The following is a 23,636-nucleotide window of genomic DNA, read 5'->3' on the forward strand; positions in this document are numbered from 1 at the left end:
AGGTACACAAGGTTGCTACTTTTTGTCGGTGGTGCAGGGTTTGAAGTTTTGAGGAAGGTGGAGCAATCAAGCGGAATGCTTTGTCCTTATTGGTGTCAAGCTTATTGCGTGCTGTTGGAGCTGCACTCATCCAGGCAAGCGGAGAGTATTCCATTACACTTACTTGTGCCTTGTAGATGGTAGACAGCCTTTGAGGGGTCAGGAGGTGAGTTACTCGCCGTAGGATTCCTAGCCTTTGACCTGCCCTGGTAGCCACAGTATTAATGTGGCTGGTCCAGTTCAATTTCTTTTTAACACAGCAATGAAGTTACTGTGAAAACTTAATTATCACCTTCATCATCAGTGGCTTTATGTAGTTCAATCTATAGTTAATAAAGAAGAGTTACTAAATGTGAAACAGCTGAAAGAAATTGGAGATAAAATGGCTTCCTTGACCTTGTTACTTATAACAATGATTACAGTATGAATACAGTATGAACAAGATTGATTTTTAAAACTAAAAATGACTCCCCAGGCCTCCCTACATTTTCCCACATTGCAACAGTGACTCCACTTCAAAAGTACTCCATGGGCTGCAAAATGCTTTGGGAAGTCCTGCGGTCGTGAGAGGTGTAATAGAAATGCATTTTTTTCAATTGGCCACAAATTTGCACATGGTACATTTAGTCATTAATAAAGATTCATGTTTTAATTTTATAAAAATGACCATGTCTTTGACACCATGTTGAAATCCAAACACACTTTCTCCTGCATTATTTGTTTGAAAACACAGTGATGTTTTGTGATTTGGAATCCGCTGCCTGCATTGCGAGACTGTTTTCCAAAAGAAAGGAAATGAAAATTGCAGGGAAAAGGGATTAACTGGGTAGCTCTTTCAAACAGGCAGCATGATCAGGATGGGCAGAATGGCCACCTCCTAACCTCTTTGTCTTGTCTGCCTCTCAAGTGAGTGGTAATGACCTGGAATACACGTCCCATGAGTGTGGGAGAAACAGAGATGATGGAATAATTTAGAAAGGACACTGGTGGAAAATACACTAACCGGGATGGAACAGACACTTACCGGGATGGAACAGGAAAATGGAACTCACTGAATTCCATTTCAGTGAGACCCACTGGTTTTTGCACTGAGTGCTGAATTTGGTGCTTTTTGAGTGTGATAGTGAGAGTTTGGTGACCGAGGGAGTTAGGTGAGGAGGGAGTAAGGTGCTCCTTTCATTTTGTTTCCGACATTTCCGCAAAGAGTGAGAAGAGAGCCAAGAGTTTACAGGAAGTGTAGCTGACTGGGAGCAGAGTCGGAGGGCGGAGATCTAGTTAGTCCACACAGCAGCTATATTCTGTAAGGTAAGAGGGGATGGAGGCTAGGCCAGTTACATGCTCCTCCTGTAGGATGTGGGTGGTGAGGGATACCACCGGTGTCCCCACTGACTATACCTGCGGGAAGTGCACCCAACTTCAGCTCCTCAAAGACCGTGTTAGGGAACTGGAGCTGAAGCTGGATGAACTTCGGATCATCCGGGAGGCAGAGGGGGTGATTGAGAAGAGTTACAGGGAGGTAACCACACCCAAGGTACAGGACAAGAATAGCTGGGTTACAGTCAGGGGGAAAAAAACAAACAGGCAGACAGTGCAGGGATCCCTCGTGGCCGTTCCCCTTCAAAACAAGGATACCATTTTGGATGCTGTTGGGGGGGATGACCTACCGGGGGAAGGCCCTAGCGGCCAGGTCTCTGGCACTGAGTCTGGCTCTGGGGCTCAGAAGGGAAGGGGGGAGAATAGAAAAGCAATAGTTGTAGGAGATTCAATGGTTAGGGGAATAGATAGGAGATTCTGTGGTCGCGAGCGAGACTCCCGGAAGGTATGTTGCCTCCCGGGTGCCAGGGCCAGGGATGTCGCGGATCGTGTCTTCAGGATCCTTAAGGGGGAGGGGGAGCAGCCAGAAGTCGTGGTGCACATTGGTACCAACGACATAGGTAGGAAAAGGGGCGTGGAGGTAATAAACAAGTTTAGGGAGTTAGGCTGGAAGTTGAAAGCCAGGACAGGCAGAGTTGTCATCTCTGGTTTGTTGCCGGTGCCACGTGATAGCGAGGCTAGGAATAGGGAGAGAGTGCAGTTGAACACGTGGCTGCAGGAATGGTGCAGGAGGGAGGGCTTCAGGTATTTGGATAATTGGAGGCATTCTGGGGAAGGTGGGACCTGTACAAGCAGGACGGGTTGCATCTGAACCAGAGGGGCACCAATATACTGGGAGGGAGGTTGGCTAGTACTCTTCGGGGGGGTTTAAACTAATTTGGCAGGGGAATGGGAACCGGATTTGTAGTCCAGCAACTAAGGTACCCGATATTCAGGACGCCAAAGCATGTAATGAGGCAGTGGGGAAGGGAACACTGACAAAGGAGAGTATTTGCAGGCACGGAGATGGGTTGAAGTGTGTATACTTCAACGCAAGAAGCATCAGGAATAAGGTGGGTGAACTTAAGGCATGGATCGGTACTTGGGACTACGATGTGGTGGCGATCACGGAAACTTGGATAGAAGAGGGGCAGAAATGGTTGTTGGAGGTCCCTGGTTATAGATGTTTCAATAAGATTAGGGAGGGTGGTAAAAGAGGTGGGGGGGGGCATTATTAATTAGAGATAGTATAACAGCTGCAGAAAGGCAGTTCGAGGAGTATCACCCTATTGAGGTAGTATGGGTTGAAGTCAGAAATAGGAAAGGAGCAGTCACCTTGTTAGGGGTTTTCTATAGGCCCCTCAATAGTAGCAGAGATGTGGAGGAACAGATTGGGAAACAGATTTTGGAAAGGTGCAGAAGTCATAGGGTAGTAGTCATGGGCGACTTTAACTTCCCAAATATTGAGTGGAAACTCTTTAGATCAAATAGTTTGGATGGGGTGGTGTTTGTGCAGTGTGTCCAGGAAGCTTTTCTAACACAGTATGTAGATTGTCCGACCAGAGGAGGGGCAATATTGGATTTAGTACTGGGTAATGAACCAGGGCAAGTGATAGATTTGTTAGTGGGGGAGCATTTTGGAGATAGTGACCACAATTCTGTGACTTTCACTTTAGTAATGGAGAGGGATAGGTACGTGCAACAGGGCAAGGTTTACAATTGGGGGAAGGGTAAATACGATGTTGTCAGACAAGAATTGAAGTGCATAAGTTGGGAACATAGGCTGGCAGGGAAGGACACAAGTGAAATGTGGAACTTGTTCAAGGAACAGGTGCTACGTGTCCTTGATATGTATGTCCCTGTCAGGCAGGGAAGAGATGGTCGAGTGAGGGAACCATGGTTGACAAGAGAGGTTGAATATCTTGTTAAGAGAAAAAAGGTGACTTATGTAAGGCTGAAGAAACAAGGTTCAGACAGGGCATTGGAGGGATACAAGATAGCCAGGAGGGAACTGAAGAAAGGGATTAGGAGAGCTAAGAGAGGACATGAACAATCTTTGGCGGGTAGGATCAAGGAAAACCCCAAGGCCTTTTACACATATGTGAGAAATATGAGAATGACTAGAGCGAGGGTAGGTCCGATCAAGGATAGTAGCGGGAGATTGTGTATTGAGTCTGAAGCGATAGGAGACGTCTTGAATGAGTACTTTTCTTCTGTATTTACAAATGAGAGGGGCGATATTGTTGGAGAGGACAGTGTGAAACAGATTGGCAAGCTCGAGGAAATACTTGTTAGGAAGGAAGATGTGTTGGGCATTTTGAAAAACTTGAGGATAGACAAGTCCCCCAGGCCTGACGGGATATATCCAAGGATTCTCTGGGAAGCAAGAGATGAAATTGCAGAGCCGTTGGCAATGATCTTTTCGTCCTCACTGTCAACAGGGGTGGTACCAGGGGATTGGAGAGTGGCGAATGTCGTGCCCCTGTTCAAAAAAGGAACTAGGGATAACCCTGGGAATTACAGGCCAGTTAGTCTTACTTCGGTGGTAGGCAAATTAATGGAAAGGGTACTGAAGGATAGGATTTCTGAGCATCTGGAAAGACACTGCTTGATTCGGGATAGTCAGCACGGATTTGTGAGGGGTAGGTCTTGCCTTACAAATCTTATTGAATTCTTTGAGGAGGTGACCAAGCATGTGGATGAAGGTAAAGCAGTGGATGTAGTGTACATGGATTTTCGTAAGGCATTTGATAAAGTTCCCCATGGTAGGCTTCTGCACAAAGTAAGGAGGCATGGGATAGTGGGAAATTTGGCCAGTTGGATAACGAACTGGCTAACTGATAGAAGTCAGAGAGTGGTGGTGGATGGCAAATATTCAGCCTGGATCCTCGTTACCAGTGGTGTACCGCAGGGATCAGTTCTGGGTCCTCTGCTGTTTGTGATTTTCATTAATGACTTGGATGAGGGAGTTGAAGGGTGGGTCAGTAAATTTGCAGACGATACGAAGATTGGTGGAGTTGTGGATAGTAAGGAGGGCTGTTGTCGGCTGCAAAGAGACATAGATAGGATGCAGAGCTGGGCTGAGAAGTGGCAGATGGAGTTTAACCCTGAAAAGTGTGAGGTTGTCCATTTTGGAAGGACAAATATGAATGCGGAATACAGGGTTAACGGTAGAGTTCTTGGCATTGTGGAGGAGCAGAGAGACCTTGGGGTCTATGTTCATACATCTTTGAAAGTTGCCACTCAAGTGGATAGAGCTGTGAAGAAGGCCTATGGTGTGCTCGCGTTCATTAACAGAGGGATTGAATTTAAGAGCCGTGAGGTGATGATGCAGCTGTACAAAACTTTGGTAAGGCCACATTTGGAGTACTGTGTACAGTTCTGGTCGCCTCATTTTAGGAAGGATGTGGAAGCTCTGGAAAAGGTGCAAAGAAGATTTACCAGGATGTTGCCTGGAATGGAGAGTAGGTCTTACGAGGAAAGGTTGAGGGTGCTAGGCCTTTTCTCATTAGAGCGGAGAAGGATGAGGGGCGACTTGATAGAGGTTTATAAGGTGATCAGGGGAATAGATAGAGTAGACAGTCAGAGACTTTTTCCCCGGGTGGAACACACCATTACAAGGGGACATAAATTTAAGGTGAAAGGTGGAAGATATAGGAGGGATATCAGAGGTAGGTTCTTTACCCAGAGAGTAGTGGGGGCATGGAATGCACTGCCTGTGGAAGTAGTTGAGTCGGAAACATTAGGGACCTTCAAGCAGCTGTTGGATAGGTACATGGATTACGGGAAAATGATATAGTGTAGATTTATTTGTTCTTAAGGGCAGCACGGTAGCATTGTGGATAGCACAATTGCTTCACAGATCCATGGTCCCAGGTTCGATTCCGGCTTGGGTCATTGTCTGTGCGGAGTCTGCACGTCCTCCCCGTGTCTGCGTGGGTTTCCTCCGGGTGCTCCGGTTTCCTCCCACAGTCCAAAGATGTGCGGGTTAGGTGAATTGGCCAATGATAAATTGCCCTTAATGTCCAAATTGCCCTTGGTGTTGGGTGGAGGTGTTGAGCTTGTGTAGGGTGCTCTTTCCAAGAGCTGGTGCAGACTCAAAGGGCCGAATGGCCTCCTTCTGCACTTTAAATTTAATGATAATCTATGATTAATCTAGGACAAAGGATCGGTACAACATCGTGGGCTGAAGGGCCTGTTCTGTGCTGTATTTTCTATGTTCTATGTTCTGTGTCTTATGGTCTCAAAATCGCTTATTGTCACAAGTAGGCTTCAAATTAAGTTACTGTGAAAAGCCCCTTGTCGCCACATTCCAACGCCTGTTCGGGGAGGCTGTTACGGGAATTGAACCGTGCTGCTGGACTGTCTTGGTCTGCTTTAAAAGCCAGCAATTTAGCCCTGTGCGAAACAGCCCCTCAGAATTGTCTGCTCCGAATTTCCGTCCTGTACCAACAATGATAATTTTTATAAATTCTTTTTAAAGGATATTGGAAGAGGAGGAATTGCAGACAGAAGTCTCAAACATCACATCAAACTCATGACAAACTCAAACGATTCCTTCTGATCTGGATATCATCGGGCTCTGAATATCATCGGGCTCTGAATATCATCGGCGAGAAGGAGAAATGTTTGTCCGATCTGTCAGCTTCAAAAGATTTTAAACGTGAGTGTGACTGGAAAAGCACCAAAACCTACACAGCACACACCCAAGTGAGACTGTTCCAGTGAACTGACTGTGGAAACATCAGTGTGACTGGAAAAGCACCGAGATCCACACAACATACACCCGCGTGAGAGAGTTCTAATGAACTGACTGTGGAAAGAGCTTCAACTATTACACAGCCTGAAAAAATGTCATACCATTCACAGTCAGGAGAGACAGTGCACATGTTCGGTGTGTAGACAAGGCTTCCACTGATTGTCCAATCTGGAGCGACACGAGGAGACCCAAAACATAGAGAAACCGTGGCAATGTGGGGACTGTGGGAAGGGATATGGATTTCCATCTGAGCTGGAGACTCATCGTCGCATTCACACTGGAGAGAGGCCGTTCACCTGCTCTCACTGTGAGAAGTGTTTCACTCGGTTATCCACCCTGCAGGCACACCAGCGAGTTCACACTGGGGAGAAGCCGTTCACTTGCTCCCTCTGTGGGAATGGATTCACACAGTTATCCACCCTGCTGTCACACCAGCGAGTTCACACCAAGGAGAGGCCATTCACCTGCTCTCAGTGTGGGAAGGGATTCAGTAATCCGTCCAACCTGCGGACACACCAGCGAGTTCACTCTGGGGAGCGACCGTTCACCTGCTCTCAGTGTGGGAAGGGATTTGTTAATTCATCCAACCTCCTGAAACACGAGCGAGTTCACACTGGGGAGAAACCATTTACCTGCTCCCTCTGTGGGAATGGATTCACACAGTTATCCAGTCTGCAGACACACCAGCGAGTTCACACTGGGGCGAGGTCATTCACCTGCTCTTAGTATGAGAAGGGATTACATAGAAACATGGAAAATAGGAGCAGGAAGAGACCATTTGGCCCTTCGTGCCTGCTCTGCCATTCATTATGATCATGGCTTATCATCCAACTCAATAGCCCAATCCCGCTTTCCTCTCCATATCCTTTGATCCCCTTCGCCCTAAGTGCTATATCTAACTGCTTCTTGAAAACAAATAATGTATTGGCCTCAACTATTTCCTGTGGTAACAAATTCCACAGGCTCACCACTCTCTGGTTGAAGAAATTACTCATCTCTGTCTAAATGGTCTACCCCGTATCCTCAGACTGCGATCTCTGTATACTCCCACCATCGGGAATACCTTTCCTGCATCTACCCTGTCAAGTCCTGTTGGAATATTATAGGTTTCTATGAGATCCCCCATTCTCCTGAATTCCAGCGAATACAATCCTAGCTGATTCAATCTCTCGTATGTCAGTCCCACCATCCCAGGAATCAGTCTGGTAAACCTTCGCTGCACTCCCTCTAGAGCAAGAGCATCCTTCCTCAGATAAGGAGACAAACTGCACACACTATTCTAGATGTGGCCTCACCACGGCCCTGTATAATTGCAGCAAGATGTCCCTGCTCATGTACTCTAATCCGCTCGCAATGAAGGCTAGCATATCATTTGCCTACTTTACCGCCTGCTATAGCTGCATGCTTACCTTCAGTGACTGGTGTACGAGGATACCCAGGTCTTGTTGCACATTCCCTCTCCTAATTTGTGGCCATTCAGCTAATAGTCTGCCTTCTTGTTTTTGCTACCAAAGTGGATAACCTCGCATTTCTCCAAATTATACTGTATCTGCCATTCATTTGCCCACTCACTCAACTTGTGCAAATCACACTGAAGGATCTCTGCATCCTCCTTACAGCTCACCCACCCACACAACTTGCTGGCATCTGCAAATTTGGAGATATTGCATGTCGTTCCCTCATCTAAATCGTTAATATATTGGGTGTGCAGTGGTTAGCACTGCTGCCTCACAGAGCTGAGGACTAGGGTTCAATCCGTGCCACTCTGTGTGGAGACAAGTTCTCCCCGTGTCTGCGTGAGTCTCACCCCCATAACCCAAAGATGTGCAGGGTAAGTGAATTGGCCACGCTAAATTGCACCTTAATTGGAAAAAAATAATTGGGTACTTTAAATTTCTTTTGTCAATCATTAATATATCTTGTGAATATCTGGGGCCCGAGCACCGATCCCTGCGGTACCCCACTAGTCACTGCCTGCCAATTTGAAAAAGACCTATTAATTCCTACTCTTTGTTTCCTGTCTGCCAACCAATATTCTACCTATCTCAACACACTACCCTTAATCCCATGTGCTTTAATTGTGCACGCTAATCTCTGATGCAGGCCATTCTGGACATAGTGTTATGTAATGAGCCAGACTTGATTAAAGATTTTAAAGTAAGGGAGCACTTAGGAGGCAGTGATCATAATATGGTCGAATTCAATCTCCAATTTGAAAGAAAGAAGGTAGAATCAGATGTAAAGGTGTTACAGTTAAATAAAGGTAACTACAGGGGCATGAGGGAGGAACTGACGAAAATCGACTGGGAGCAGAGCCTAGTGGGAAAGACAGTAGAACAGCAATGGCAGGAGTTTCTGGTAGTAATTGAGGACACAGTACGGAGGTTCATCCCAAAGAAAAGAAAGGTTATCAGAGGGGGGATTAGGCAGCCATGGCTGACAAAGGAAGTTAGGGAATGCATCAAAGCAAAAGAGAAAGCCTATAATGTGGCAAAGAGTAGTGGGAAGTCAGAAGGTTGGGAAGGCTACAAAAACAAACAGAGGATAACAAAAAGAGAAATAAGGAAAGAGAGGATCAAATATGAAGGTAGGCTAGTCAGTAACATTAGGAATGATAGTAAACGTTTCTTTAAATACATTAAAAACAAACGGGAGGCAAATGTTGACATTGGGCCGCTCCAAAATGATGCAGATAAGTTTGTGTTGGGAGACAAGGAAATAGCTGAGCATCTAAATAAGTATTTTTGCGTCAGTCTTCACAGTAGAAGACATGAGTAATATCCCAACAATTCCGGAGAGTCAGGGGGCAGAGTTGAATATGGTAGCCATCACAAAGGAGAAAGTGCTAGAGAAACTAAGAGGTCTAAAAATTGATAAATCTCCGGGCCCAGATGGACTACATCCTAGAGCTCTAAAGGAGCTAGCTGAAGAAATAGTGGAGGCGTTGGTGATGATCTTTCAAAAGTCACTGGATTCAGGGAAAGTACGAGAGGATTGGAAAATCGCTGTTGTAACCCCGCTGTTCAAGAACAAGGAAAAAGATGGAAAATTATAGGCCAATTAGCCTAACCTCGGTTGTTGGCAAGATTCTAGAATCCATTGTTAAGGATGAGATTTCTAAATTCTTGGAAGTGCAGGGTCAGATTAGGACAAGTCAGCATGGATTTAGTAAGGGGAGGTCGTGCCTGACAAACCGGTTAGAGTTCTTTGAAGAGATAACAAATAGGTTAGACCAAGGAGAGCCAATGGATGTTATCTATCTTGACTTCCAAAAGGCCTTTGATAAGGTGCCTCATGGAAGACTGCTGAGTAAAATAAGGGCCCATGGTATTCGAGGCAAGGTACTAACATGGATTGACGATTGGCTGTCAGGCAGACGGCAGAGATAGGGGTATAAAAGGTTCTTTTTCGGAATGGCAACCGGTGACGAGTGGTGTCCCGCAGGGTTCAGTGTTGGGGCCACAGCTGTTCTCTTTATATATTAACGATCTAGATGACGGGACTGGGGGCATTCTGGCTAAGTTTGCCGATGATACAAAGATAGGTGGAGGGGCAGGTAGTATGGAGGAGGTGGGGAGGCTGCAGAAAGATTTAGACAGTTTAGGAGAGTGGTCCAAGAAATGGCTGATGAAATTCAACGTGGGCAAGTGCGAGGTCTTGCACTTTGGAAAAAAGAATAGAGGCATGGACTATTTTCTAAACGGTGACAAAATTCATAATGCTGAAGTGCAAAGGGACTTGGGAGTCCTAGTTCAGGATTCTCTAAAGGTAAACTTGCAAGTTGAGTCCGTAATTAAGAAAGCAAATGCAATGTTGTCATTCATCTCAAGAGGCTTGGAATATAAAAGCAGGGATGTACTTCTGAAGCTTTATAAAGCATTACTTAGGCCCCATTTAGAATACTGTGAGCAATTTTGGGCCCCACACCTCAGGAAGGACATACTGGCACTGGAGCGGGTCCAGCGGAGATTCACACGGATGATCCCAGGAATGGTAGGCCTAACATACGATGAACATCTGAGGATCCTGGGATTATATTCATTGGAGTTTAGGAGGTTGAGGGGAGATCTAATAGAAACTTACAAGATAATGAATGGCTTAGATAGGGTGGATGTAGGGAAGTTGTTTCCATTAGCAGGGGAGACTAGGACCCGGGGGCACAGCCTTAGAATAAAAGGGAGTCACTTTAGAACAGAGATGAGGAGAAATTTCTTCAGCCAGCGAGTGGTGGGTCTGTGGAATTCATTGCCACAGAGGGCGGTGGAGGCTGGGACGTTGAGTGTCTTTAAGACAGAAGTTGATAAATTCTTGATTTCTCGAGGAATTAAGGGCTATGGAGAGAGAGCGGGTAAATGGAGTTGAAATCAGCCATGATTGAATGGTGGAGTGGACTCGATGGGCCGAATGGCCTTACTTCCGCCCCTATGTCTTATGGTCTTATAGATTCCCTTGCCTATCCTTCAGTGGGCCAACCCTTTCACTGGCTACCATCTTGCTTTTTATATATGTGTAAAAAGCCTTGGGATTTTCCTTAACCCTATTTGCCAATGACTTTTCGTGATCCCTTCTAGCCGTCCTGACTCCTTGCTTAAGTTCCTTCCTACTTTCCTTATATTCCACACAGGCTTCGTCTGTTCCCAGCCCTTTAGCCCTGACAAATGCCTCCTTTTTCTTTTTGACGAGGCCTACAATATCTCTCGTTATCCAAGGTTCCCGAAAATTGCCGTATTTATCCTTCTTCCTAACTGGAATTCCTTTCAACTGACACTTGAAAGCCTCCCACATGTCAGATGTTGATTTGCCCTCAATCATCCGCCCCCAATCTATGTTCTTCAGTTCCCGCCTAATATTGTTATAATTAGCCTTCCCCCAATTTAGCACATTCACCCTAGGACCACTCTTACCCTTGTCCACCAGCACTTTAAAACTTACTGAATTGTGGTCACTGTTCCCGAAATGCTCCCCTACTGAAACTTCTACCACCTGGCCGGGCTCATTCCCCAAAACCAGGTCCAGTACCACCCCTTCCCTAGTTGGACTGTCTACATATTGTTTTAAGAAGCCCTCCTGGGTGCTCCTTACAAACTCTGCCCCATCTAAGCCCCTGGCACTAAGTGAGTCCCAGTGAATATTGGGGAAGTTGAAGTCTCCCATCACCACAACCCTGTTGTTTTTACTCTTTTCCAAAATCTGTCTACCTATCTGCTCCTCTATCTCCCGCTGGCTGTTGGGAGGCCTGTAGTAAACCCCCAACATTGTGACTGCACCCTTCTTATTCCTGATCTCTACCCATATAGCCTCACTGCTCTCTGAGGTGTCCTCCCCTTGTACAGCTGTGATATCCTCCCTAACCAGTAGCACAACTCCGCCACCCCTTTTACATCCCCCTCTATCCCGCCTGAAACATCTAAATCCTGGAACGTTTAGCTGCCAATCCTGCCCTTCCCTCAACCAGGTCTCTGAAATGGCAACAACATCATAGTTCCAAGTACTAATCCAAACTCTAAGTTCATCTGCCTTACCCGTAATACTTCTTCATTAAAACATATGCACTTCAGGCCACCAGACCCACTGTGTTCAGCAACATCTCCCTGTCTGCTCTGCCTCAGAGCCACACTGTCCCTATTCCCTAGTTCTCCCTCAATGCTCTCACTTTCTGACCTTTTGCTGCTGTGCCCACCCCCCTGCCATACTAGTTTAAACCCTCCCGTGTGACACTAGCAAACCTCGCCGTCAGGATATTTATGCCTCTCCGGTTTAGATACAACCCGTCCTTCTTATATAGGTCACACCTGCCCCAGAAGAGCTCCCAGTGGTCCAGATAACGGAAACCCTCCCTCCTACACCAGCTGTTTAGCCACATGTTTTGCTGCTCTATCTTCCTATTTCTCGCCTCACTGGCACGTGGCACAGGGGGTAATCGTGAGATTACAACCCTAGAGGTCCTGTCTTTTAACTTTCTGCCTAGCTGCCTGAACTCCTGCTGCAGGACCTCATGCCCCACCCTGCCTATGTTGTTAGTACCAGTTTAGATAACTGTGAGTGTGATGCATTTTGGTAGATTGAATCAGGGCAGAACCTACTCAGTGAATGTTAGGGAGTTGGGGAGAGTTATAGAACAAAGAGATCGAGGATTACTGGTTCATAGCTCCTTGAAAGTGGAGTCACAGGTGGACAGGGTGAAGAAGAAGGTATTTGGCATACTTGATTTCATTGGTCAGAACATTGAATACAGGAGTTGGAACGTCTTGCTGAAGTTGTCCAAGACATTAATAAGACCACACTTGGAGTACTGTGTACAGTTCTGGTGCTATTATAGAAAGGATATTATTAAACTAGAAAGAGTGCAGAAGAGATTTACTCGGATGCGACCAGGACTTATTGCCCTGGAGCATAGGGGGCTTAGGCGTGATCTTATAGAGGTCTGTAAAATAATGAGGGGCATAGATGAGGTAGATAGTCAACATCTTTTCCCAAAGGTAGGGGTGTCTAAAACTAGAGGGCATAGGTTTAAGGTGAGAGGAGAGAGATATAAAAGAGACCAGAGGGGAAATTCTTTTCACACAGAGGGTGGCGAGTATCTGGAACGAGCTGCCAGAGGCAGTAGTAGAGGTGGGTACAAGCATTTAGACAGTTATGTGGGAATGCTGGTATAGTGGGGTATGGGCCAAATGTAGGCAATTGGGACGAGCTTAGTGGTAAAAACTGGGTGGCATGGACAAGTTGGGCCGGAGGGCCTGTTTTCATGCTGTAAACCTCTATGACTGTACAACTGCAGCAAAACATCCCTACATTTATATTAGATTTCCTTTGCAATAAACAATAATATTCCATGGACCTTCCCAATCACTTGCTGTACCTGCAGACTAACTTGGGATTGGGTACCCCAATCCCTCTGTACCTCAGAGTTCTGCAATCTCTCTCCATTTAAATAATGTTGTTTTATTAATACTTCCTGACAAAGTGGACAATTCACCTTTTCCCAAGTTGTGCTCCATCTGTCAGTTTTTTGCCCAGTCACTTAACCTATTTGTAGTCCTTTGGATAGGATTGGATTTGTTTATTGTCACTGTACCTCGGTACAGTGAAAAGTATTTTTCTGCGAGCAGCTCAACAGATCATTAAGTACATGGGAAGAAAAGGGAATAAAAGAAAATACATAATAGGGCAACACAACATATACAATGTAACTACAAAAGCACTGGCATCGGATGAAGCATACAGGGTGTAGTGTTAATGAAATCAGTCCATAAGAGGGTCATTTAGGAGTCTGGTGACAGTGGGGAAGAAGCTGTTTTTGAGTCTGTTCGTGCGTGTTCTCAGACTTCTGTATCTCCTGCCCGATGGAAGAAGTTGGAAGAGTGAGTAAGCTGGGTGGGAGTGATCTTTGATTATACTGCCAGCTTTCCCCAGGCAGCGAGAGGTGTAGATGGAGTCAATGGACGGGAGGCAGTTTTGTGTGATGGACTGGGCGGTGTTCACGACTCTCTGAAGTTTCTTGCTTCAGAGCAGTTGCCATACCAGGCTGTGATGCAGCCTGATAGGATGCTTTCTATGGTGCACCTGTAAAAGTTGGTAAGAGTCAATGTGGACATGCCGAATTTCCTTAGTTTCCTGAGGAAGTATAGGCGCTGTTGTGCTTTCTTGGTGGTAGCGTCGACGTGGGTGGACCAGGACAGATTTTTGGAGATGTGCACCCCTAGGAATTTGAAACTGCTAACCATCTCCACCTCGGCCCCATTGATGCTGACAGGGGTGTGCACAGTACTTTGCTTCCTGAAGTCAATTACCAGTTCTTTAGTTTTGCTGGCATTGAGGGAGAGATTGTTGTCGCTACACCACTCCACTATGTTCTCTATCTCCCTCCTGTATTCGGACTCATCGTTATTCGAGATCCGGCCCACTATGGTCGTATCATCAGCAAACCTGTAGATGGAGTTGGAACCAGGTTTTGCAACGCAGTTGTGTGTGTACAGGGAGTAGAGTAGGTGGCTAAGTCCGCAGCCTTGCGGGGCGCCGGTGTTGAGGACTATTGTTAATCATAGAATTTACAGTACAGAAGGAGGCCATTCGGCCCATCGAGTCCGCACCGACTCTTGGAACGAGCACCCTACCCAATGTCAACACCTCTACCCTATCCCCATAACCCAGCAACCCCACCCAACACTAAGGGCAATTTATCATGGCCAATCCACCTAACCTGCACATCTTTGGACTGTGGGAGGAAACCAGATCACCCGGAGGAAACCCACGCACACACGGGGAGGATGTGCAGACTCCGCACAGACAGTGACCCAAGCCGGAATCGAACCTGGGACCCTGGAGCTGTGAAGCAATTGTGCTATCCACAATGCTACCGTGCTGCGCAGAGGTGTTGTTGTTCATTCTTACGGACTGTGGTCTGTTGGTCAGAAAATCGAGGATCCAGTTGCAGAGTGGGGAGCCAAGTCCTAGGTTTTGGAGCTTTGATATGAGCTTGGCTGGGATTATGGTGTTGACTTGCAGACTCCTTCAATCCACTTCACAAATTACTTTCCTACCTGTCTTTGAGGCATCAGAAAATTTAGCCGCCATTCAATCCCGTCATCCACCACATTCATACAGATTGTAAATGGGTGAGAGCCCAGCACTGATCCTGGTGACATTCCACTTGTCACATCTTACCCACCCAGAAATGACCCATTTATACCGACTGGCTGCTTCCTGTTCGCTAATCAATCCTCTATCTATGCTGATGTGTTGCCCCCACTCCCTGAGCTCTTATTTTGCGTAATAACCTTTGATGTGGCACCTTGGGAAATACCTTCTGGAAATCCAGATAAAGCACATCTACAGGTTCCCCTTTATTGACATCCCTTGTTACTTCTCAGAGAACCTTGATAAATTTGTCAATCACGATTGATTCCCTGAACTGCATTTTCAAACACTGTATCAAAAGAAAAATCAAATCTGCTCTACCCCTCTGGCTCCTTTGCCAATTGCCTCATAGGGACTCACTTTCTGTTAAAGAGCCTGCCAAGACCTCTCACCCACTTCACCGAAAGTGAACAAATTTAATCAGGAAAAGTCCAACAAATTCAAATATTTTCCTGTTAAAGGTTTATTGATGAAACAGAACATGGTTAAAAAAACTAACAGAAAATTACTTGAGGATCAATGACAACCAGAGTAACAGGATGTTCACAATGTTCTGGTCACACATGGATTCCCTTCAGCTCCTCTGTACCCTGTTCCTGTGACTTCCAGCTTGGGACACGTGGGCACTGAACCTTGGGGGTCACATCATCGTCACTCCTGTCACCTCCCCACCCCCCCCCCGCCCAAAACCTGAATTGTTGGAGGTCCAGTTCCCAGTTTAGCACAGGGATAAATCGCTGGCTTTTAAAGCAGACCAAGGCAGGCCAGCATCACAGTTCAATTCCCGAAAAAGCCTCCCGAACAGGCGCCGGAATGTGACGACAAGGGGATTTTCACAGTAACTTCATTTGAAGCCTACTTGTGACAATAAGCGATTTCCATTTCATTTCATTTCAGTCAGGCCTCCAGCAACTTTCTGGCTCTAGTAGCGACGCCCATGGCAGTTCCCCTATTGGGGAACAGGCCCCGTTATTCTCAGCTAAATTCAGCGAAAGTCAGCCCTCAGCTCCATCACCTGGCTCTCATTGACACGAGCAATAGAGACAGAAAGGTGCCCGAGGCTCAAATAGGAAGACAAAACTTGTGGATTAGGATCTTCGTAAAGGTCAGCAACCTCTTAGAAAAAAATCAAATTCCCAGTCAACAAATTAAAGGATCACACGACAGCACTTCAAGTTTTATGACTTTTAATACAACAAACAAACTAGAAGCTACTTTAACTTGGAAACCTACACAGTAAACTATAAACTAGAACTTTGTCCTGTTACACAATCTAAAATCACACTCCACGATTATAGTTACTCTGTCCTGGAAGTCGAAACTTAATTGTCTCAGAATTTGTCCAAGTGAGGATTCATTTTCGAGGATTTACTTCCGTTCTTCGACCAAGGCACCGAGGAAAAAGAAAAGGGAGAATAGAATGTGAACTGACAAAATACATAAAAATAGACTGTAAAGGTTTTTCTGGCTACGTAAAAAGGAAACATTTGGCTCAGACAAAGTTTTGTCCATTCCAGATAGAGTCAGGAGAATTTAGAATGAGGAATCGAGATCTCTACAGCCTCCTCGTTCAACACTCTGGGATGTTGATCATCAGCTTTTGGGGATTTATTCACTTTCAGTGTCATTAATTTTTCCAGTACTACTTTTACACCAATACTAATCTCTGCCAGTCCCTTGGTTCTCTGGTGTTTTGGGGACAATTTCTGTATCTTCCTCTGTGAAGACAGACACACATTGTTCAGTTTCTCTGCCATTTCCTCATTCCCCATTCTAAACTCTCCTGTCTCTGCCTGGAATGGACCCACATTGGTCTTTGCTAATCTTTTCCTTTTCACATTCCTGGAGAGGTTTCCAGTCGGTTTTTATGTTTCTCGCCGGTTTGCTCTCATCAGTTTCTTGATCCTCATTTGCTGAATTTGAATGGATCTCGTGGAATCTTTAACTTTTCTTGTTCACCACGGTTACATCACTTTTCCTGTTGGATTTTTGTTCCTTAAAGGAATCTATATTTGTTGTATATATGCAAAATAAAAGTTGCAAAAATCCCAGAGGACCATAGGCTGCTCTCACCTTTGACAGAGAGAGTTGACTGGAGGTGATTTAACCTGAGGGTCAGCACACCTCAGCCGAGGGGCTTGGTTGAGAAGGCGGGGCCTTCATGAATAAACTCAGCCAGGACGGGAGTTGAATCCTCACTGTTGGCCTTACTCTGCATCACAAACCAGTCATCCAGCCAACTGAGCTAACCGACCCCCTGATAAATATATAATAATTCCTTAAACATTAGGTATTCCCTGTACCGATCAGATTCCCAGTCCACCTCAGACAACTTGCCCCTCATACCATGATAGTTTTCTTCTGTGAGGAACACCCAGATAAATTAAACAAAAGAATCATGTAACCACCAGGGCTCATCTCCATGGTAGTGTGGCATGCTTTGGAGGGTTCCAAACAGAAATAGGAACTAAATATCTTCAAACTTCCAAACACCCTTTCACACTGTGATCCTTGTGCAATTTGAAGCCAGGTATTAGCAACAAGGCTTAAAGAGCATCAGCCCACTGGAGGCAAAGTGGTGAGACTGGCCAGTCCAGCAGAAAGAAACCCTCCGACCATCCCCACTGACCACCTGTCAGAATGAACAAAATGCAGTCCTGGGTGTAGAGCAGAAACAATAACAGCAGAATCCAACCCCTGTAATCAATTGTGAAACTGTTGGTGTCAAAGCAGGTGCACTGAAGCAAGCAATCCTGTCTCACATTGAGAGGTGGACGGCCTCTCCGCAGTGTGAACCCGCTGGTGTCTCCGCAGGTGGGATAACTGAGTGAATCCCTTCCCACACTGAGAGCAGGTGAATGGCCTCTGCCCAGTGTGAACTCGCTGGTGTCTCTGCAGGTTGGGTAACTGAGTGAATCCCTTCCCACACAGAGAGCAGGTGAATGGCCTCTCCCCAGTGTGAACTCGCTTGTGTCTCCGCAGGGTGGATACTTCAGCAAATCCTTTCCCACAGAGAGCGCAGGTGAATGGCCTCTCCCCAGTGTGAACTCGCTGGTGTGACTGTAGGGTGGATAACTGAGTGAATCCCTTCCCACACTGAGAGCAGGTGAATGGCCTCTCCCCAGTGTGAACTCGCTGGTGTGACTGCAGGGTGGATACCTGATTGAATCCCTTCCCACACTGAGAGCAGGTGAATGGCCTCTCCCCAGTGTGAACTCGCTGGTGTCTCTGCAGGTGAGATAACTGAGCGAATCCCTTCCCACACTGAGAGCAGGTGAACAGCCTCTCCCCAGTGTGAACTCGCTGGTGTGACCGCAGGTGAGATAACTGACTGAATGCCTTCCCACACTGAGAGCAGGTGAACGGCCTCTCCCCAGTGTGAACTCGCTGGTGTCTCCGCAGGTAAGATAACCGAGTGAGTCCCTTCCCACACTGAGAGCAGGTGAACAGTGTCTTCCCAGTATGAATTTGCTGGTGTGTCTTCAGGGTGGATAACTGAGTGAATCCCTTCCCACACTGAGTGCAGGTGAATGGCCTCTCCCCAGTGTGAATTCGCTGGTGTGTCTGCAGATTGGATGGCTGAGTGAATCCCTTCCCACACAGAGTGCAGGTGAATGGCCTCTCCCCAGTGTGAACTCGCTGGTGTCTCTGCAGGTTGGGTAACTGAGTGAATCCCTTCCCACACTGAGAGCAGGTGAATGGCTTCTCCCCAGTGTGAACTCGCTGGTGTCTCAATAGGCGGGACGAATCACAGAATCCTTTCCCACACTGAGAGCAGGTAAATGGCCTCTCCCCAGTGTGAACTCGCTGGTGTGCCTGAAGGTTAGATAACTGACTGAATGCCTTCTCACACTGAGAGCAGGTGAATGGCCTCACCCCAGTGTGACTGCGTCGAAGAGTCTCCAGCTTAGATGGGGCTCTGTTTCCCTTCCCACAGTCCCCATATTTCCACGGTTTCTCCATGTTATGGGTCTCCTCGTGTCTCTCCAGGTTGGATGATCTATTGAAGCCTCTTCCACAGACACAACACGGGTATGGTCTCTCCCTGCTGTGAATGTTATGTTTATTCAGGCTGTGGAACTGGTTAAAGCTCTTTCCACAGTAAGTTCGCTGGAACTGTCTGTGCGGAATCTGCACGTTCTCCCGTGTCTGTGTGGGTTTCCTCCGGGTGCTCCGGTTTCCTCCCACAGTCCAAAGATGTGCAGGTAAGGTGGATTGACCATGCTAAATTGCCCTGAGTATCGAAAAAGTTTGGGTGGGGTTATTCGGTTACGGTGATAGGATGGAGGTGTGGGCTTAGGCAGGGTGATCTTTCCAAGGGCCGGTGCAGACTCGATGGGCCAAACGGCCTCCTGCTGCACTGTAAATTCTGGGAGTCTATGAACTCCCTCACTCGGGTGTGTGTTGTGTGGGTCTCGGTGCTTTTCCAGTCACACTGATGTTTGAAATCTTTAGCTGACAGTTCGGGTAAACATTTCTCCTTCTAGATTCAAAGGCCGATGATGTTCAGGTTCCAAGGAATCGAGTGACTGTCAGATCGAGACGTAATGTTTGAGCTTTCTGTCTGTAATTCCTCCTCATCTAATATCCTGTAAAAACAATTTACAAAATTCATCATTGTTAGTACAGGATCGAAACTTAGAACAGACAATTCTCGTTTCTATGGAACATTTTTCCTCTCTCTTATTCCGCGAAAGCTGTAAATCTCCCAATCCACACAATCTCCCTCCATTCTCACTCTGCTGTATCTAATATTCACCCTCCCAATTCTCCTGAAGGTGCTGATTCATGTTGACTGACAGATCTAAGCTCACAGCTTCCTGTCCAGATCACAACAAATATGAACTGCAGGCGGCCATTCGGCCCATCGAACCTGAACCATTCAATGGGATCATTGGCTGACCAACCTCAGCACTGTTTTCCTGCACTATCCCCCTATCACAATGGTCAGCACAGTGGTTAGCACTGTTGCTTCACAGCTCCAGGGTCCCAGGTTCGATTCCCGGCTTGGGTCACTGTCTACACGTTCTCGGTGTGTCTGCATGGGTTTCCTCCGGGTGCTCCGGTTTCCTCCCATGGTCCAAAGATGTGCAGGTTAGGTGGATTGGCCATGCTAAATTGCTCTTAGTGTCCAAAAAGGTTAGATGGGGTTATTGGGTTACAGGGCTAGGTGGAGGTGTGGGCTTAAGTAGGGTGCTCTTTCCAAGGGTGATGCAGAGTCAATGGGCCTAATGGTGTCGTTCTGCACTGTAAATCCTCTGGGGTACAGATTTCCAAAGCTTCACCACATCCTTGAGTAAAGAGATCCCTCCTCATTTCAGCTTTCTCTCCATTTACCTGCCAGTTCCCCATAACCCTCGACACCCTCATCAATTAGAAGTCTGTGTGAGGGGGGGATGTCGGGTTTGTGATATGGGAGCTGGAGTAGCTATTTTTCCGCAGGTTCTGGCACCACTCACCTATAATCTGTCACTTAACTGATTGCCCGGCTCCCATCTACCTAATCCTTGAATTAATATTGTGATCGTGCCCCTGGAAGATGTCAGGGTTTAGTTTGGTAGGATTCTGCCAAAAGGAATCAAGAAATGCGTCGATAAAACAGCGCAGGTGGATTCAGCGGGAATGGAGCCGCCTTTTCAACATGGCGGCCTGACCCTCAGGAGGTCTCTCGACCCCGCGCTCTCCGGGGCTCTGGGAGGCGGCGAAAATTATGGCTGCCGACATTATCCGTGTTACTGACCAGAGGCGGAGTGTGCTGACTCAATATCTGTGAGCTTGTGAGCACCACCTGCAAAGCTCCATGAAGAGGCTCGATGATCCGGAGGAGAGAATCCTGAACGTTCAGCAAGATGCCTCCTCAACGGAGGCAAGAATTCAATCCTTTGAAAACCAGCCGAGTGGCGTGGCGGAGGTCCTGGAGGATTTGGAGAACTGAGGGTCAGAGAAAGAACATCCGAGTCATTGGTCTGTCAGATGCTCATCATAGAATTTACAGGGCAGAAGGAGTCCACTCGGCCCATCGAGTCTGCACCTTGGAAACAGCACCCCAGCCAAGCCCATACCTCCCCCCCCATCCCCGGAACCCAGTAACCCCACCTAACCTTTTATTTGGACACTAAGGGCAATTTATCGTAGCCAATCCACCTAACCTGCACATCTTTGGACTGTGGGAGGAAACTGGAGAGCCCAGAGGAAACCCACACAGACACGGGGAGAATGTGCAGACTCCGCACAGATACTGACCCAAGCCGGGAATCGAACCTGGGACCCTGGTGCTGTGAAGCAGCTGTTCTAACCACTGTGCTACCATGCTGCCCATAAATTCTGTTATTTTCTGTCCATTTAGTGTGGAGGGTAAGGCTCCTGTGAGGTTCTTTAAGGACCGACTGCCACGTTTTCGCAACTGGATTTGAAGCCTGGGCATTTCAAATTAGAAAGGGTTCATCGTATCCTGTCTCTGAGGCTGAGGGATAGTTTTCATCCCAGGCCTGTAAACATTCGCTTCCCGTAACAGCCTCCCCGAACAGGCGCCGGAATGTGGCGACTAGGGGCTTTTCACAGTAACTTCATTGAAGCCTACTTGTGACAATAAGCGATTTTCATTTCATTTTCATTTCCACAACTTGAAAGAAGGTCCTGGAGACGGGTACGGAGAGGTGGCACCTGGCCCCAGGAGGGAGTGAGGATTCAGGACTTTTCAGCAGCAACACAAACAAAGCTTCGAGACTTTTTTGAAGTTTAAATGCAGCTCAAGGCTGTGGGGAGTGAATTACGTTATGCTTTATCCTGCAACCCGAAAAATGGTATCCAACAACTCCGTCAAGTCTTTCAATAATCCAATGATTGCCTTGGCCTTCATTAAATCCATGAAGGGCCAGGATTGGGAGAAATGGTTTGCAGCTTGGACATCCACTGGACCGAACCTCTTTCCATTTAGAAAGTACTCTTTTCTATTCTTTTTTGGTCCAAAATGTATAACCTCACACTTGTTTACTTTGAATTCCATTTGCCACAAATTTGCCTATTCACCGAGTCTGTCAATATCTTCTTGCAATTTTATGCTATCATCTAGTCTGTCTGCGATGCCACCGAACTTTGTATCAACAGCAACAGTGAAGAGGCCCTTCGGCCCATTGAGTCTGAATGGCCACCGACACGTGAAAAGCACCTGACCTACCTGATTCCATTTGTTGGCTCTTGGCCCATTGCCTTGAATGTTATGACGTGCCAAGTGTTTAAAGGATGTGAGGCAACCCGCTTCTCCCACCCTCCCAGGCAGTGGGTTCCAAACTGTCACCACCCTCTGGGTAACAAGGTTTTTCCTCAAAACCCCCCTAAACCTTCTCCCCTCATCTTGAACTTGTGGCCCCTCGTGCCTGACCTTCAACTGAGGGGAACAGCTGCTCCCTATCCACCCTGTCCAAGCCCCTAATAATCTTGTACACCTCGATCAGGTCACACCCCCCCCCCCCCCCCCCCCCCACACACACACACACACATGCACCGGCCCCCTTCTCGGCTCCAATGAAAACAACCCAAACCTAAGGATAACCCAGAAAATTTAAAGGAAAATGCAGGATAATCCAGAAAATTACAAGCCGGTGAACTTTACGTCAGTGGTAGGGAAATTGTTGGAGAGGATTCTTCGAGACAGGATTTGCTGCCATTTCGAAGCAAGTGGACGTATTAGTGATAGGCAGCATGGTTTTGTGAAGAGGAGATAGTGTCTCACTAACTTGATAGTGTTTTTTGAGGAAGTGACGGAGATGATTGATGAAGGTCGTAAGCCCCTTGGCAGACTGGTACAGAAGGTGAAGTCACACAGGATCAGAGCTGAACTGGTAAGATAGATACAGAATTGGCTCGGTCATAGAAGACTGAGGGTAGCAATGGAAGGCTGTGACTAGTGGTGTTTCGTGGGGATCACTGCTGTGACTTGTGCTGTTTGTAGTATATGTAAGTGATTTGGAGGAAAATGTAACTGGTTTGATTGGTAAGTTTGCAGACAACACAAAGGTTAGTGGAATTGCGGATAGTGATGTGGACCGTCAGAGGATGCTGCAAGATAGAAATCGGTCGGAGACTTGGGCAGAGAGATGGCAGATGGAGTTTAATCCAGCCAAATGTGAGGTAACGCATTCTGGAAGGTCTAATACAGTGGGGAAATATACAGCAAATGGCAGAACCATTAAGAGTATGGCATCACAAGTGGAGAAGGTAGTCAAGAAGGCATACGGCATGCTTGCCTTCATCAGCCGGGGCATTGAGTTTAAAAATTGAAAAGTCATGTTGCAGCTTTACAGAACCTTAGTTCGGCCACACTTGGAACATAGTGTTCAATTCTGGTCGCCACACTACCAGAAGGATGTGGAGGCTTTGGAGAGAGTACAGAAAAGATTTACCAGGATGTTGCCTTGTATGGAGGGCATTAGCTGTGAAGAGAGGTTGGAGAAACTTGGTTTGATCTCACTGGAACGACGGAGGTTGAGGGGTGACCTGACAGAAGTCGACAAAATTATGAGGGGCATGGACAGAGAGGATGGTCAGAAACATTTTTCCAGGGTGGAAGAGTCAATTACTAGGGGACACAGGTTTAAGATGAGAGGGGCAAAGTTTAGAGGAGATGTACGAGGGAAATTCTTTAACACAGAGGGTAGGGCGTGCCTTGAACTCACTGCCAGAGGTGGTGGTGGAAGCAGGTATAATAGTGGCATTTAAGGACGCCTTGACAAATAGATGAATAGAATGGGGGACCCCAGAAGAGTAGAAGGTTTTAGATTAGACGGGCAGCATGATCAGTGCAGGTTTGAGAAGGCCGAAGGGCCTGTTCCTGTGCTGTAACTTTCTT

General features: G+C 46.8%; 2 protein-coding genes across 6 annotated transcripts in view; one reads left to right on the forward strand and one right to left on the reverse strand.

Annotated features, from left to right (window-relative positions):
- The window catches only part of LOC140421380 (uncharacterized), a 456,825-nt gene that overhangs the window by 406,607 nt on the left and 26,582 nt on the right, over window positions 1-23,636 (forward strand). The gene's annotated exons all lie outside the window — the stretch shown is intronic.
- The window catches only part of LOC140418533 (uncharacterized), a 74,861-nt gene that overhangs the window by 48,409 nt on the left and 2,816 nt on the right, over window positions 1-23,636 (reverse strand). For 2 of the 5 annotated variants that reach the window (XM_072502013.1, XM_072502012.1), the window contains exon 2: window positions 15,959-19,377. The exons of 1 other annotated variant lie outside the window; for it this stretch is intronic. In XM_072502013.1, the coding sequence (XP_072358114.1) occupies window positions 17,513-18,751 (1,239 nt within the window). In that variant the 5' untranslated portion in view covers window positions 18,752-19,377 and the 3' untranslated portion in view covers window positions 15,959-17,512. Of the gene's footprint in view, window positions 1-15,958; window positions 19,378-20,528; window positions 20,801-23,636 lie in introns of those variants that run through there. 2 more of the 5 variants (XM_072502011.1, XM_072502014.1) reach the window with 2 other exon arrangements.

This window comes from Scyliorhinus torazame, chromosome 5 (assembly GCF_047496885.1).
Source record: "Scyliorhinus torazame isolate Kashiwa2021f chromosome 5, sScyTor2.1, whole genome shotgun sequence".
Classification (NCBI taxonomy): Eukaryota; Metazoa; Chordata; class Chondrichthyes; order Carcharhiniformes; family Scyliorhinidae; genus Scyliorhinus; species Scyliorhinus torazame.